Source organism: Vipera ursinii (assembly GCF_947247035.1).
Source record: "Vipera ursinii genome assembly, chromosome: 7".
Taxonomy (NCBI): domain Eukaryota; kingdom Metazoa; phylum Chordata; class Lepidosauria; order Squamata; family Viperidae; genus Vipera; species Vipera ursinii.
This window is the reverse complement of record NC_139521.1, coordinates 48,003,542-48,019,359: the sequence shown is the minus strand read 5'-3', so window position 1 is coordinate 48,019,359 and position 15,818 is coordinate 48,003,542. Positions and strand designations below refer to the sequence as shown.

General features: G+C 44.6%; 1 protein-coding gene across 2 annotated transcripts in view; it reads left to right on the top strand.

Moving 5' to 3' along the window:
- The first annotated feature begins 232 nt into the window (after positions 1 to 232).
- Positions 233 to 15,818, top strand: part of TBC1D9 (TBC1 domain family member 9) — a 61,696-nt gene continuing 46,110 nt past the window's right edge. For both annotated transcript variants that reach the window (XM_083366958.1, XM_083366957.1), the window contains exon 1: positions 233 to 1,319. In XM_083366958.1, the coding sequence (XP_083223084.1) occupies positions 1,193 to 1,319 (127 nt within the window). In that variant the 5' untranslated portion in view covers positions 233 to 1,192. The remainder of the gene's footprint in view (positions 1,320 to 15,818) is intronic.

Here is a 15,818-nt window from a genome sequence, read left to right as displayed (position 1 = left end):
GCTCCTGCTGGGGCCCTTAAGCCGGCTCCAGCCGCTTGGGTGGAGCTTGCGGGCTTCGAAGCCCAGCAAAGGATGCAGAGGCCGCGTGACCAGCTCTTGGGATTGCAGGAAGCGCCAAGCCAACCACCGCGCGCTGCGCATGCTGTTCCAGCGGAGGCCACGCCTCTTTGGAACCTGGCGCGTCAGCCCCTCCGCAGGCGATAGGCTCGGGCGGGCCATGGAGATCCGCGGCCGAGCAGAGCGCGTTCCAGGGTGTTTCCCCTTCGGTGCCATCCCTGGCTGGGCAGGGCCGGGCGATCTAAGCGATCGCGACGTTAGCAACCCAGCGGAAGATGCTTAACCTCTTTTGGCTTTGAGTGCGCTTGAACGAGGGTAGCCGGCCGTCTCCTCATCCGCCTTTACGGCGTCCTTTGTCGGACAGTGACCGCGTCCCGTTTCGGGGACAAGCCCCGATAGGTTTGTCGTGCGAGTGGCCCCGTAGATGTAGGGGCGATCGGACGTGATCATCCGAAATCCGGGGTGCTTTTTTTTTTTTTTTGCGTAACCCGTGCGGGGACACTGCGGGGTTTGCCAGCCGCGAGCTCCGAAAGGCGCTGGCGCACTCCTAGATGGAGGAAGGACGGCCGATCTGAGCCAGGCAGCTGGCTCGCCTCCATTGATAGACCTGACCTTGCCTCCTCCGCATAAGCGGCGGGGACTAAGAGGTCTATACAAGGAAGACGGGTTTTCCGGGTTTGCTTTGCGCAGAAGGCGATTCCGAACCGTCACCCGCTTCCCTCTTCTGGGTTTTGGTCGGATGCGGTCCTCGTTCTGCAACCGCATCCTTCCCGGGGCTCTAATGCAATGGGCTGGATGGGAGATGGCGTTGCCGCCCGGCAGGAGTGAGGCTGGGCGGGCTCAGCCGCCGCGTCGTCCGCTCTGAGGTCACCGCTCGGCTCGTTCCCGCGTCCGCTCCGACGTGACTCCCGAGCCTGATAACTGCTCCTACCTCTGGCCGACGACGCGGGAGGTTCAGCGGGCATGCGGCGGCTCTTTCTTGCCTTCCGCCTTACCCAGGAGCCGTGGTCCCGCCGAGCTGCTGGCGGCGCCTCTCCGGACTGGGCAGGGCGCTGAGGACTAAGGGAGGCTGCGTTCTTGAAGAGCGTCCGTCGGAAAGAAGCTCCCCGGGGCTGCCTTTGTCTTGGCCGGGAGGATGTGGGTGAACCCGGAGGAGGTGCTGCTGGCCAATGCCTTGTGGATCACGGAGCGGGCCAACCCTTACTTCATCTTGCAGAAGAGGAAGGGGCACGGAGGCGATGGAGGCAGCGGAGGGATCACTGGTAAGAGCAGCGGTCTCCCCTCTGGGAAAAGAGGCACTCAGCCTTTCTTTATCAGGAAGGCAAGCCTCCAGGGGGACTGACTACTCATGAGTAGATTCGGGTCGAATTGCACTCTCCATATCCTGTGTTGATCTAGCTCAGGGGTAGGCAACCTCGGCTCTTTTATGACTCATGGACTTCAACTCCCAGAATTCCTGAGCCAGCTATGCTGGCTCAGGAATTCTGGGAGTTGAAGTCCATGAGTCATAAAAGAGCCGAGGTTGCCTACCCCTGATCTAGCTCTTTTGTTGGGGGTGGGTGGGTGTCTTATTACTATTGATGGTGGGGAGAGGGGCTTATATATGAGGAAATCTTGGTTCTCTCTGAGCTGGGTTTTTTGCTTGCAGACCTTACCTTACCGAACAAGGTAACAACTAGGTAACAACAACTGGAGAGCAACCCCACACTCACTCGCACTGATGTTATCTAGTTTAGTAATGAAATGTCTACAAGCCTAGACAGAACCAAGGACTTCACAATTCAATCCTGAGCTACATAAATTTTCTATAGGTTTCAAGTTAAAAGGGTACCAGAGATGGGAAAACTATGGCCTCTTTATGGCTGTCTCAGGAATTCTGGGAGTTGAAGTCCACATGTCATAAAAGGGCCATAGTTTCCCACCCCTGTCTTAAATAAAACTAAAATGACTGCTGTATTTTCTTCCATTATGTCTTTTGGCTATATTTATACACTTTGCTTGAGCTTTGCAGGAGCTTCTACAATCTAATGCCCTTCAGATATGTTGGTCATGAAATCCCAGAATTCCTAGCCAAAAGCCAGTTGGTGGGGATTCTGGGAATTGTCATCCCAATATTTTTTGAAGGCATTAGAATATGGAAGGTTGTAATTATGTACAGTAATTACTTGCAATATTATTTTGGGCTGACAGTTTTATTGCTAATTATTATTTCCTTTGTCATTGCACAAAAACATTGGGAGGGAATTGTATGACAATTCCATAAAACCGCTGAGATTATTATTAATCTTGTATAGGAAATGTTTAAAACCTCTGTTGATCTCTTGAGAGGGACTTTCAAGTACTTATGCAAAGAGTTTGTTATACTTATTCTGCTTTGAAATTCTTTTATAGTTTCATCTTCCAATGTTCTCTGTGAAAATTCCTTGTCTTTTATCTTGCTGTAAATATGGTGCATCGGGTATAAAATTGCCTGAGGTCACAGAATCAAAACTTCCTTGTAGAATAGACACAAATCATTCTGAATATTAGCATTTAAGATGGTTTAGGACATTTTCTGGTTCTGTTGCCTACACAAATAAATAAGGGACAAGCTTCTTTTTTATTTCTGTAGCTGCAGTGAGTGAGACCCACATCTACACTTGGTTGTGCTATAAGCAATAATCCATAACTAAAGAACTCATTTTGATTTAATAGTTTATTGCAGTGGTCATGGCTACTACATTTATAATTACTGTTGAATAATTTTTGCTTCCAGCGTTGGGCAGTCAGAAAGATAATTTTCTTGTATTTATGTTCAGTCTTACATAGGTATCCATGAGATAGTAATTCATTATTAGATTTGCAATACAGACAAAGAAATACAATTGTCTACTTTTAGCCCAGATATATTATGTAAGAGTAGCAGAAGCCTAAAGGAATGTTAATAATGCTACATTACCATTTCAGGTAAGGTAGTACATTTTTTACACATATGGGTGCTTTTCTTTTTAAGCTATTTGAATAGCTTGGAAACCCGTTGTAAGAACATACAGTACTTTATCCTTTTCATTTTAATATTACAGTTTCTTAAAAATGATTATATTCATCCTTTTCACTCAGTGTGTTATTGTTATTATGGGCAGTTACCAGAATGGAAATTTCAGTAGTAAATCATTTCTTTCTTGTTTCTAGATCTGATCTAGTTTGTATAAAAACATGAATGGTAGCAATAAAATCACACATAATATTATTGTTTTTCTTTAAATTCTTTACCCCTTCAAATTGTATCCTAAAAATATGGGATCATCATAAATAATTCAAGAAGCCCTTTAAGGCTACTTCAGATTCTTACTAGAAAAATAAACATTCAATTTATAGCAGTTGTCCCTGTCTTAGATACCTAGGCAAACAGATCAAAACAGTGTCATGCTTGTAAATTAAAGACTAGTACCTCTGCAGTATCTGCAGGCATTGTTTTTTTAATACTTTATTAATGTATAGAAAATAATATAGTGTTTTGTGTTCTACAGGTGAATAATTCAGTCTATTTCCGACCATTATTGCATAATATAAAAAGGCTTAGAAGACTCTGACTTGGCTTCCTTTTGAGAAAAAAAATCAGTGATATTTTAACAGAGCATACTGTAATTGTTAAAATACCGGTAAGGGTTTATTCCTAGCTAACTATGCTTATATGTTATATGAAAGCATTGAAACAAAACCGAAGAAGAATCAGAGAGGTTTAATGTTTGGGGGGAAAATTTCATAATTTCAAGTGAAATATATCCCGAAAGTATAAAGTGCCTAGCTGTAGAATTTTTCATATAATCTTCAACTAAAATGTTAAAGCGCTTGCTTTCCATATAAAAAATTCCAGACTTAACCTCTGATAGTTCCTAGTTAAAGGAGATCTTGGATAGTAAAAGAGGGGAAGGTATTGTTAGAACTGCCAAGTAACACAGAGTAATTCCAGATAGGCCAAGATTTCAAATCTTTCCCATAATCTTTAATAGTACATTTGAAGACTTTTAAAGTAAAAATTATATTAGCTTTATGTTTCATGGGAATAGAGTAGAATTTTCAATTCATTCGGATGTTTAAAGTGTCTGTCCATCTTGTACATAAAGAATAATAAGTGCACATTCTGTTCTAATTTCTTTATAGTGGATAAAGGAACAAAGCAGAATAATTGTATACATATGGAAAGTCATAAGTATAAATCAGTTGCCAAGCATTTGAATTTTCATGGAGTGACCATGGAGATGCTACAGGAGTCATAAGTGTGAAAAACGGCCAGAAATCACTTTTTTTCAGTGCTGCTGTTACTTTGAACAGTCACTAAACAAGCTGTTGTAAATCAAGGACTACCTGTAGTTTATCTGCCCAAATCTACATTTAATTTAGACTCAGACAAAGGCCTCTATTTATAGGAGCCATTTCTTTGGAAGGAATGGTCATATATACATCCATATATTTATGATAGCAGTTGGTTCTCATCGGTTTTGTCTGTGAAGTAGTTTATTACAACCTGGGTAAGTTCCAACAGTTAACAGTCTGTGAAATTATGCCAGAAATCTTTCAAATGCGTTGTACATGTATGAAGCACTAAGTAGGACAGAACTGTTTCCTTCTGTCTGTCTGTGGGTATTCTCAATCATCCAGGCCATGATTGTCACAAAGGTGCTTTTTCAAAAAGCAACTGGATTTTCTTGTGTTTTTTTTTCCTTGAAGACCATTTCACTTCTCATCCAAAGAAGCAGTTCTGACTGAAAGGTAGCAGGGAATGGAAGGATTTATATTCCTTGCAGTCATCTGGTCATTAGCACTCTTGGAACATAATCCTGTGAAGTTTTCAACACATTAAGGAAAGAAAGGTGAAAGATTTATATGATCTGAAGAAAAACCAGAGTATATGCTGCAAATAAGTGAAATATCAATCACTTCTCACAGTTCTGCTGACAGGCAGTTATCTCAGCAGAAACCACACTGAACTTCGTCACATATGTTTGGTTCCCCTTTCCTTGCCTTTTTGAATTGTTTATATTGTCAGTTGACCCCTTGCTCTTTAGTTTACTTGACATAAAAATGCTCTAATCCCTCCTCTTTATGAACAACCTTTTACCCAGGGAATACACTAATTCTATTCTGATCTCTCTAAAGCAGGGGTGTCAAACTCAATTTCATTGAGGGCCGCATCAGCATTTTGGTTGCCCTCAAGGGGCCGGGTGGGTATGGCCAGGGTAGGCGTGGCCTACTGGGTGGGTGTGGCTAGAGTGCGTATGGCCAACTGGGTGGGCGTGGCCAGCTCTACATCGTTTGCATCAAGGGTGCCTATGGGGGCCTGGGCAGGAGTGGGACAGATCTGAGGGTCTCTGGCAAAAGGAGGATCTCTGGGCCAGGGCCAAGGCAGTGGGGGCCGTTACCTCACTGTTTCCAGGATGGCTTTGCGGGCCGCATGAAACCACTTCGCGGGCCGGATCCTGCCCCCGGGCCTTGTGTTTGACATGTCTGCTCTAAAGTGCTAGGAAAATGTTGAAATGCATGTAACCTTTAGAAGAGAAACTCACAATTCTATCTTCCATAAACCATTTAATCATAAATGAAATTTAGAAAACCATAGTTATTCCATACATTACAACTGCCCTTTCAGCCTTAGGAGGCAAGATATTTTCATATTTTCAGTGCATGATGGTGCCATTCCAAATTATTTTGATTTTTCTGAATTCAGCAAAATTTGAAGGCAAAAAGTAGATTAGCAAATTGCTAATCAATTAAATTCTGTACACAATATTTCTGTGATTGTAAAGCAAATTATTTTATATCAGCTTGCAGATATATATATATCTGAAATCATCAAAGTGGAATAAATTGTTGAAGACGAAATAGATACATAGTCTGGCTGAAAGCCCTAAAGCTTTATACTTTAAAAGAAGAATAAAAGAGCTTAGAGGAAATATTTTTTGTAACTTATTTGTCTATGTGTTATAAAATGTTTCTGCTTCTAAATAGCACATTTTACAAACATTTGTTTTTGCTTCAAATAAAACCCAAACTAGCAGATTTGTCCATCCTAGACATTGTTTTCCTTCTGGCTTTCCCATTGACTTTGCTTGTCAGTTCCCCAGAACACTGCAGCCATCCTAAATACATGCCAGCTGACAAGTGTCCAAATTTTGATCACATGACCACGGGGATGCTGCAACAGTCATGTGAAAAATTGTCATAAGTCACTTTTTCAGTGCTGTTGTAACTTCAAACAGTCACTAAACTAACTTCCATATTATTTATTCACAAATATATAATATTCATTTGGAATACTATATTCCATGTTATTTATTATTTATGAATGCTCAGTACATTAGGAAGTTTCATGTATGATCCCATGGTAGGATGTCTTAAAGTTGCCAAGGTTGAAAAACATTGGGTAAAGTTTTTCCTACCACTATTTGTAGCTGAACGTTTCTCATGACGTGACATCATAAGATTTTATGTTCATCATTCCATACATTAGTAGTCAATAGGACTTTGGAGTACACAGCATGATTTGACAATTTAAGACAGTTCTTTTTTTTTTATTGAAAAGTTTTAAAATACAATTTTCCTTTAAAAAACCCCCTTCCCCCTCCCTCCTCCCCTCCCTACCTCCCCCCTATCTCCCCCCCTCCCCCTCTCCCTCCTCCCTCCCCTGCCTCCCCCCCCTCTACTTCCCCTCCTCCCCCCCTCCCCCCCCCCGACTTCCCAGAGCAAAATACAAGGTATATATCTAAAAAGCAATCATAAACAATCATATACTAACAATTATAAACTCTAAAATCCATCACTCTCTAGCTTATATAGAGTAAACCAATCCTTAACAATACTAAATATGTATAAAAAACTAAAATAAAAGAAAACTAGCATCATTCCCATCTATGTTCTTCCACAATTCACTATTACCTAGACATATTCTCACTTACACATCACAAGCACCTATCCCTATTAACCTCTCTAGCCAAAATAGGCTATAATAGATAGTTCTTACACAAATTAACCCGCATTAACCCACAAAACTTTCTTCCTCTTCCTCTGTAGTAAATTGTCCATTAATTCCAAATTGAACATTCTGTTACCAGACATATCATCCCAAAACTCTTAAAAACACAACTACCACTTGACTATAAGTATATTGTGGAAGTTCCATAGATTTCTACTGGTCTTATTTCTTTTTTGAGCGTTTTAAGGCAGCACGCGTCACCCTCTGTTCTCTAGGATCATCCAAAAGAGTTGCAGCTTGATCTCCTCCTGTACCCTTCTCGTCTATCTGTCCATCTTCATCCTCTTGATGTTCTCCTTCTCCAGATCCCTCTGCAGCTTCCAGAAGTGTTAATGGGGTTGCTTTTAAAACATTGTTGTAAAAATCATGCGCTTGCTTCACAGTACCCAAACAGTACCTTTTGCCATCATACATGAAGCTCAACCCAGCTGGGATCTCCCATCTGAACCTTATATCTCTTTGCTTGAGCTCTTGCACAAGAAATATAAAGTCCTTCCTTCTCTTTAAAATCTTTGGAGGAATTTCTTTTAGAACCAAAACTTCTTGACCAGCAATCACAACTTTAGTATCATAGGCAGCTTGTATAACTTCATCTCTAATTTCCCTTTTTACAAAATAAACCACCACATCTCTAGGCAACTTTCTCTGCTTAGCAATCCACGAATTCACACGAAACACTTTGTCCATGCCTTGTTTTATTTCAGATGCTGGATGGTTCAATACCCCCTCAAAAGCCTCAGAAACCAGCTGCTTTAAATCTTCCTTAATATTCTCTTTTAGGCCTCTAATTCTAACAGCAAACTGCATCTGGTAAAATTGAGCCAAACTCTGTTCGCTATCCATTTTGTCTTTTAAATCTTCAATTTCCAATACTTTTGCTTCTAATATAGCATTCCTTTGAGTCAAGTCTTCCACTTGATCATCCAGCACCTCCACACATTTAGCTACTTTATGCACTGAGGACAAAATGTCTACCTTCATCTCTCTAAGTTTCTGCTCCATCCTTTCTTCCATTCTCTGCTCCAATTTCTCCAATTTCTCCTCCATCTGTGCAAATTTAACACCCATTGACTCCAAAATTAACTGGGTATGTTTTTCAAGATCCTTCGATGTCAATACATCAGGAGAATGCAACGCCTGCAGTAATGATTGTTGTTGCACCGGAGAATTTCCAGCACTCCGAAAAGTTCTAGGGGGAGGTTTAGCTGCCATCTTTTACTTACAATTGTGACGCACTTTCACTTTAAGTTTTAAGCAAAGTCCATCAAGCTTGAGAGTAAAATAAAATAATCCTCTTCATCTCTTCATCTTTCCCTCTTGTACTGCTCTGCCTGCTCTTTTCCTTTCATAGTCTCTCCTTCAAGCAGGGATGATCGCAGACGCCTGGCTCTGCTCCATAAAGTCCGGAGCAGAGACGCTAGCCAGCTGGGAGCAGCCCAGGCTACGGGGGAGTTCAATCCTTCAGCCGCCCAAGCTCCAAGCTCAGGCGGCCCCGGAGAACTCGACCCCTACCTGGGGGCTCACCCCCTCCTCTTCTCCCGAGGAGGGGGCTTCAAATTCGCCCGAACAGCTGATCGGCGCTGTTTCGGGCGAAAAATCACACAGCTGAGCCGCGGGCAGCCCGGGAAGGCTGTCTCCGGCGCCGCGGAGCCACCGGAAGTCAATTTAAGACAGTTCTAAGTTTACTGGTTATTAAAGCTATAGTAGATATTATGGGGGGAATAAATAATTGCTACTGTGTACTTTAGACTTTCACATTTCACATTTCTTCTCTGTAAAAAATATGTATTAAAATACTTTTACCTTCTTTTTCTATCCTTGGATAAGCATCCTTCCTTTTATCTACAATATTGTCTAATAATGCGTAAACTGATACCGTATTTTCCGGCGTACAAGACGACTTTTGAACCCCTGAAAATCTTCTCAAAAGTTGGGGGGTTGTCTTATACGCCGGGTCATCTTATACGCCGGAAAAAAAACTCCGGCGCGGCTCCGGGACACGGCTGGGCGGGAGCGTCGGGCGGCTCTCCCCACGCGAAGGCGGCGCTGCCCGTTGGCTCTTGGCCCGAGGGGAGGGCCTCGCGCCCGCCGGACTCACCTGTCACCAGCACCACTCCCCCCCCCGCGGGGATGCGCTTCCGCCAGGCGGTGCTGTCGGAGACGAGCCAGCCTGGTGGCTGGGATTGGAGCTGCGCGCCGGACTAAGAGGCCGTTTCGTGAGGCGAGAGGGCGGCGGGAGGGGGGAAGGAAGGAAGGAAGGAAGTCCCCAGACGTGGCAGCTCTTCCCGCCGCCCGTGGAGCGAGGTCGGTGTCCTCATCAGCCGCCTTTGCCTTGGCCAGAGGGATGCAGGGTGGGCACTTTAAGAGGCAGGCAGGCGCGGCGTCCCAGGCGGGGCATGGGCGTGGCAGTCGCTCTCCCGGTTTGGCAAGTTTCCCGGCGGGTGACCGAAGAGCAGCCTCTGCCGGCGCTTACTCCAATGCGCTGCAACTTGGAGTGCGAGCCGCCGAGGACGGGAGAAGCAGCCGCTCAGGCGCATCAGCGCAAACGAGACGAGCCAGCAGGCAGCCGGGATCGGAGCTGCGCGCCAGACTAAGAGGCAGTTTCGTGAGGCGAGAGGGCGGCGGGAGGGGGGAAGGAGGCGCCGTGAGCAGCTGCTACTGCCCGCCCTGCTTTTTGCAAGCAGGCTTCCAGCAGCGGGATGCTCTGGGATGAGCTTTGGCACGTCTTCCCTGTGCTGTGCTCTGTCGGTGGCTCAAATCCGGAGTCTCAGCCTCCCAGCTGATCAGCGGAGCAACGAGCGGCTGGCAGGCTACGGGTTGCTGCACGGATTCCCCCCCCCACTTCGGTTGATTGTCGAGCCCGGGGCTTGACAGCCGCTCCTGCTCAAAAGGCAGGGTTCAGCAGCCGGCGAGGCGCTCGTGCGGAGCTCTCCCAGAGCTGGCGGGCCAAACGGGGACTGGCCTCGCCTGCTCTGCGCCAGAGTGGTACCCGCGGAGGCGGCCAAGGGCAAGCAGGGCAAGGCCGCTCCTGCTCAAAAGGCAGGGTTCGGCGGCCAGCAAGGCACTCACGCGGGGCAATGGGGGAGAAGCAGGCTGATCGCCTTACAGGTACCTGGGACTCTGACGCATTTTCCCGGCCATGTGTGCCCCGAAGAAGCGCTGATCAGAAGTCAATCTGGTTGCTGCACTACAAGTCCCTGGGGAGGGTGGGTCCTCGCTCTGCGCCTGTGCGCGCCCTCTGTAGGGTTCCTGCAGGCTGCTGCCAAGCAGCATGCTTTCCGGCAGCAAGTGAGCTGGGAAGGAGCGGAGCGCGGGGGGAGGAGAAGGTGCCCAGGAAAAGCAGCCACACCGAGAGGCTGCACGCCCAGTCCAGCTCCATGAGGGGCAGGGCGGGAAGCCAGCCAGGAAGAGGGACCGGGAGCCCGAGCCGAGCGCGCCTCGGCCGACAGTGAGAGGGAAGCGGCACGTGAGTTCTAAAAAAGAGGCTGCGGGCGGAGCTGCCCCGCCCTGCGCCGAATGGGAGAAGTTCAAGGCCGGGGGGGAAGCAGGAGGGGCGCCGGCCGTGGCGGGGTGGCGGCTGCCCTCCGGCGCTGCCTGCCGCCCGGGAAACGCTGCGCCTCGGGGGCCGGCAAAAGCGTGGGAGCAGCGGGAGGGCCAGCGGGGCCAGTCGGGCCTTCGCCTCCTCTGTGACGGACAGGGAGGGCAGGGCATGTAAGTATTTTCCGGCGTATAAGACGAAAAACCTTGAAAATCTTCTTAAAAGTCGGGGGTCGTCTTATATGCCAGGTCGTCTTATACGCCAGAAAATACGGTAAGAACTGGAAACATCAGAGTAACTTAAGATTGTTGGAGGCTTATATTTGTTTGATTTTGAGGACTAAAAAGAAAACATAGAAGACCTAATAATAAGCATACTCTTACCAGGCAGAAGGTGGCCGGCAGAAGCGCGGGAGCAGCGGGAGGGCCGGCGGGTAAGTATTTTCCGGCGTATAAGACAAAACCTTCAAAATCTTCTTAAAAGTAGGGGGTCGTCTTATACGCCGGGTCGTCTTATACGCTGGAAAATACGGTAGCTTAATATGAAGTTATATAATAATAATATAAGAAGAAGGAGAAGAAGGAGAAAGAAGAAGAAGAAGAAAGTAGTAGTAGTGGTAGTTGTTGGAAGGGACCTTGGAGGTCCAACCCCCTGCTCAGGCAGCAAACCCTATACCATTTCAGGCAAATGACTGTCCAGTCTCTTCTTAAAAACTTCCAGTGTTGGAGCATTCACCACTTCTGGAGGCAGGTTGTTCCACTGGTTAATTGTTCTAACTGTCAGGAAGTTTCTCCTTAGTTCTAGCTTGCTTCTCTCCTTGACTAGTTTCCATCCATTGCTTCTTGTCCTGCTTTCAGGTGCTTTGGAGAATAGCTTGACTCCCTCTTCTTTGTGGCAGCCCCTGAGATATTGGAACACTGCTATCATGTCACCCCTCACCCTTCTCTTCATTAAACTACAAATACCCAATTCCAGCAACCGTTCCCTATATGTTCTAGCCTCCAGTCCCCCAATCATCTTTGTTGCTCTTCTCTGTACCCTTTCTAGAGTCTCAACATCTTTTTTACACCATGGTAACCAAAACTGGATGCAGTATTCCAGGTGTGGCGTTACCAAAGCATTGTAAAGTGGTATTAGTACTTCACTTGATCTTGATTCTATCCCTCTGTTAATGCAGCCTAGCACTGTGTTGGCTTTTTTGGCAGCTGCAGTACACTGCTGGCTCATATTGAAGTGATTGTCTACTAGGACTCCGAGATCCCTCTCACAGTTACTACTATTGAGCAAGGTACCACCTATACTGTACCCGTGCATTTGACTTTTCCTGCCTAAATGTAGAACCTTACTTTTTTCACCATTGAATTTCATTTTTTTAGATAGCGCCCAGTGTTCAAGTCTGTCCAGATCCTCCTGTATTTTAAGCCTATCTTCTGGAGTATTAGCTATTCCTGCCAGCTTGGTGTCGTCTGCAAATTTGATGAATTCCCCATCTATCCCCTCATCCAAATCGTTAATGAAGATTTTAAAGAGCACTGGGCCCAGAAGAGAGCCCTGGGGCACCCCACTACACACTTCCTTCCATGTAGATGCAGTTCCATTGAGGACCACACGCTGAGTACGGCCTGTCAGCCAGCTACGAATCCATCTGGTGGTGATGCTTTCTAACCCACATTTTTCTATCTTATCAAGTAGTAGGTTGTGATCTACTTTATCAAATGACATACTGAAGTCCAAGTAAATTATATCTACAGCATTCCTCTGGTCCACTAGTTTTGTCACTTGGTCAAAGAATGCAATAAGATTTGTCTGGCATGATCTGTTTTTGACAAACCCATGTTGACTTTTAGTGATGACTTTGTTTGCATCAAGGTGTTTGCTGATTTGTTGTTTGATTATCTTTTCCAGAATCTTCCCAGGTATTGAGGTCAGGCTGATAGGTCTGTAGTTTCCTGAATTTATTTTTTTCCCTTTTTTGAAGATGGGAACTACATCAGCTCTCTTCCAGTCCTCTGGTAGTTCCTCAGTGCTCCAGGATCTTTGAAAAATATAGTTCAGTGGCTCTGAGATCACGTCTGCCAGTTCCTTGAGAACTTTGGGGTGTAATCCATCTGGTCCTAGTGATTTGAACTCGTCTAGGCTGGACAGGTGCTCGCTTACCATTTTCTTGCCTATCTTAACTTGCGTTTCTATTCTGTTTTTTTATGGCAGTGGTTTTGGTAGGTTGGACTGTTTTTTCCCTTTGTGTAAAGACAGATGCAAAAAATGAGTTAAATAGTTCTGCTTTCTCCCTGTTGCTTGTCACCTTCTTGTCACTTTCCCCCACTAATGGACCAATCATTTCCTTAACTTTTTCTTGTTTTTTATATGTTGAAAGAAGCTTTGTTATTTTTGACTTTGGTCGCAAGCCTTAGTTCATTTTGAGCCTTAGCTTTCTTCACTTCATCTTTGCAGGCACGGGCTATTTGCTGATATTCTGACTTGGTTATGTGCCCTTCTTTCCAATTCTTATACTTGTCCTTTTTATCTTTCAATTTATCAGAAAGTTATTTATGCAGCCATGCTGGTTTCTTTTGAGAGCTGTTATTTTTCTTCTTTGTTGGTATTGTACTAGACTGGGCCTTTATTATCTCACTTTTTAAAATTTCCCAAGCTTCTTGAGTTGTTTTCCCCTTTAGGATTCTCATCCATGGAATTCTTTCCAAGGTCTCTCTAAGTTTATTGAAATTAGCTCTTTTAAAGTCCAAGACTCTAGTTTGACTGTGTTCTATTGCTTGTGCCTCCAGAATGTTGAATTCCAATATTGCATGATCACTTCCCCCCAAGGTTCCTGTGGCTTCAACATTTTCTATCATTTCATCTCTGTTTGTGAGAATTAAATCCAATATGGCTAATCCCCTAGTTCCCTTCTCTACATTTTGGGAGAGAAAGTTGTCTGCTAGGTTTGTCAGGAATCTGTTTGATCTTCCACTTGGTGCAGTGTTTGTCTCCCAGTTGATATCAGGGTAATTAAAGTTCCCCATTACTATTGTGATGTGCTTCTTACATACCTTAGTTAGCTGACTAGCAAAAAGTTCATCTATTTCCTCTGCTTGGTTGGGCAGCCTATAATATACACCTATGGCAATGTCATTTTTTCCCCTTTTATATTGACCCAAATGCATTCAAGTTTACAGTTTTCGTCATTGTTGTGCTCTATTTCTGTAGAGATAAAGTTATTTCTTATATAGAGAGCAACTCCACCTCCTCTTTTGTTTAGTCTGTTTCTTTTAAATAGTTTAAATCCCTCTAGCTGTGTGTTCCATTTGTGGGTTTCGTCCCACCATGTTTCCGTAATGGCAACAATATCATACCCGCCCTCATTTACCTGAATTTCTAGTTCACCCTGCTAACTGTTCATACTCTGCGCATTGGTGTATAGACATTTGAATCCTTTATGACTGACCCTGTGTTTACTTGCTACATAACTTGTGTAGTGCCTGACTTCCCCTATTTTCTTAGATTGCCGGGGACAGTGAAGTTCTGTATCAATTAACTCACTGTCCCCATTGTTTAGTTTAAATGTTCCTCCAGAAAAGCTGTGCATTTATTGCCAAGTAACTCAGTCCCTTTCTTGGATGGATGCAGACCATCTCTTTTGTACAATTTTTCATTGGACCAGCTACAGACATCGTGACTAATATAACCAAAGCCTTCTCCTTTACACCACTCCTTTAGCCACATATTAAATTCTGCTATATGCTGGCCTTTTCCATTTTGCTCCTTATACACCGGTAAAACCTCTGAAAAAGTAAGCCTACAGCCTATTCTGCTAAGTTCCTGCCCCAAGCTCTGGAAATCATTCTGCACAGAGAGTACATCTTTTTGGGACAGATCATTAGTGCCAAGATGTACAATAGCCTCCACATCACAGTCCTTGCTGGCATTCTTGATTATTTTAGAAATACGCTTCTTGTCCCTACTGGCAGTAGCACCTGGAAGACACCTGACCTCTTTCAAAACCTCTGTGTCCTTTCCTAAATTTACATCCCTTATAATTGAATCACCAACCAGAAGGTGGCTTCTCTTTTTGGATGCCTTTCTGTTCTTGCATGACTGGTGTGTAATACCAGATTCACACTTCTCCCTGTCGAAAACAAGTTTTTCATCTTGGACCACGATCCCCTGCTTATTTGAGTTATTATCACAGATACCTTTACCTGTCTCCTTAATGTCCTTATTAAGGTCAGAAAGGGCACTGTATCTGTTGTGCAGGGACACAGCGAAAGCTTTGGGTTTATGGTTCACAGATCTCACCCTGCCAGATCCCACGGTTGCCCACACTGCCCTTCTCCTGCAGGATCTTTGTGGTAGAGGGGGCTGATAGCACAGAGGCTCAATAGGGTAGAAGGGCTGAACTGGACACCTAATTTCTGCCTGAAGAGCACAGATTACAGACCCTAGATAAATAATCTGTCCTTGTATATTTATTTATATATTTGGAGAATGCTAGCATCCCGGTTCTTACGCAAGTACAAAAAGAGGGGATTAATCAACTGATTACAGAAGAAGAAATTTTTACAGCAATTAAGGAATTGAAGGTGGACAAAGCACCAGGTACGGATGGCTTGACTGCGGCCTATTACAAAAATTTACAATTAGAGATGATAAAACCGTTAAAGGAACTGTTCCAGACAATCCAGAGGGGGGGAAAGGTGCCACCGTCTTGGAGAACAGCTTTTATTTCTTTGATTCCGAAGGAAGACCAAGATGCTACTCAAGTTAAAAACTATAGACCGATATCGCTTTTAAATACAGATTACAAGATATTTGCTAAGGTTTTGGCTAATAGACTGATGAGGGTTCTGCAACAGGTGATTCATGGGGATCAAACGGGGTTTATTAGTGGTAGGCAAATGAAAAGTAATGTGAGGCATATAGTTGATGTGTTAGAGTTTTTGGAAAGGAACAACCAGATCGCTGCGGTGCTAATTTTTTTAGATGCTGAAAAAGCTTTTGATCAATTGAATTGGAAATTCTTGTTGAAAGTTTTAGATAAAATGGATTTTGGGGAAATTTTTTTACAACCGATTAGGGCAGGGGTCGGCAACCTAAAAAAGAAAAAGAGCCACTGGGAACCGGTTCCATCACAAATTAAAAAAAGAGGGAGCCGCGTGCGTGTGTCCATGCACGCGCATGCGCAAAAAGTTTTTTTGCGCATGCGCGGACGCACGC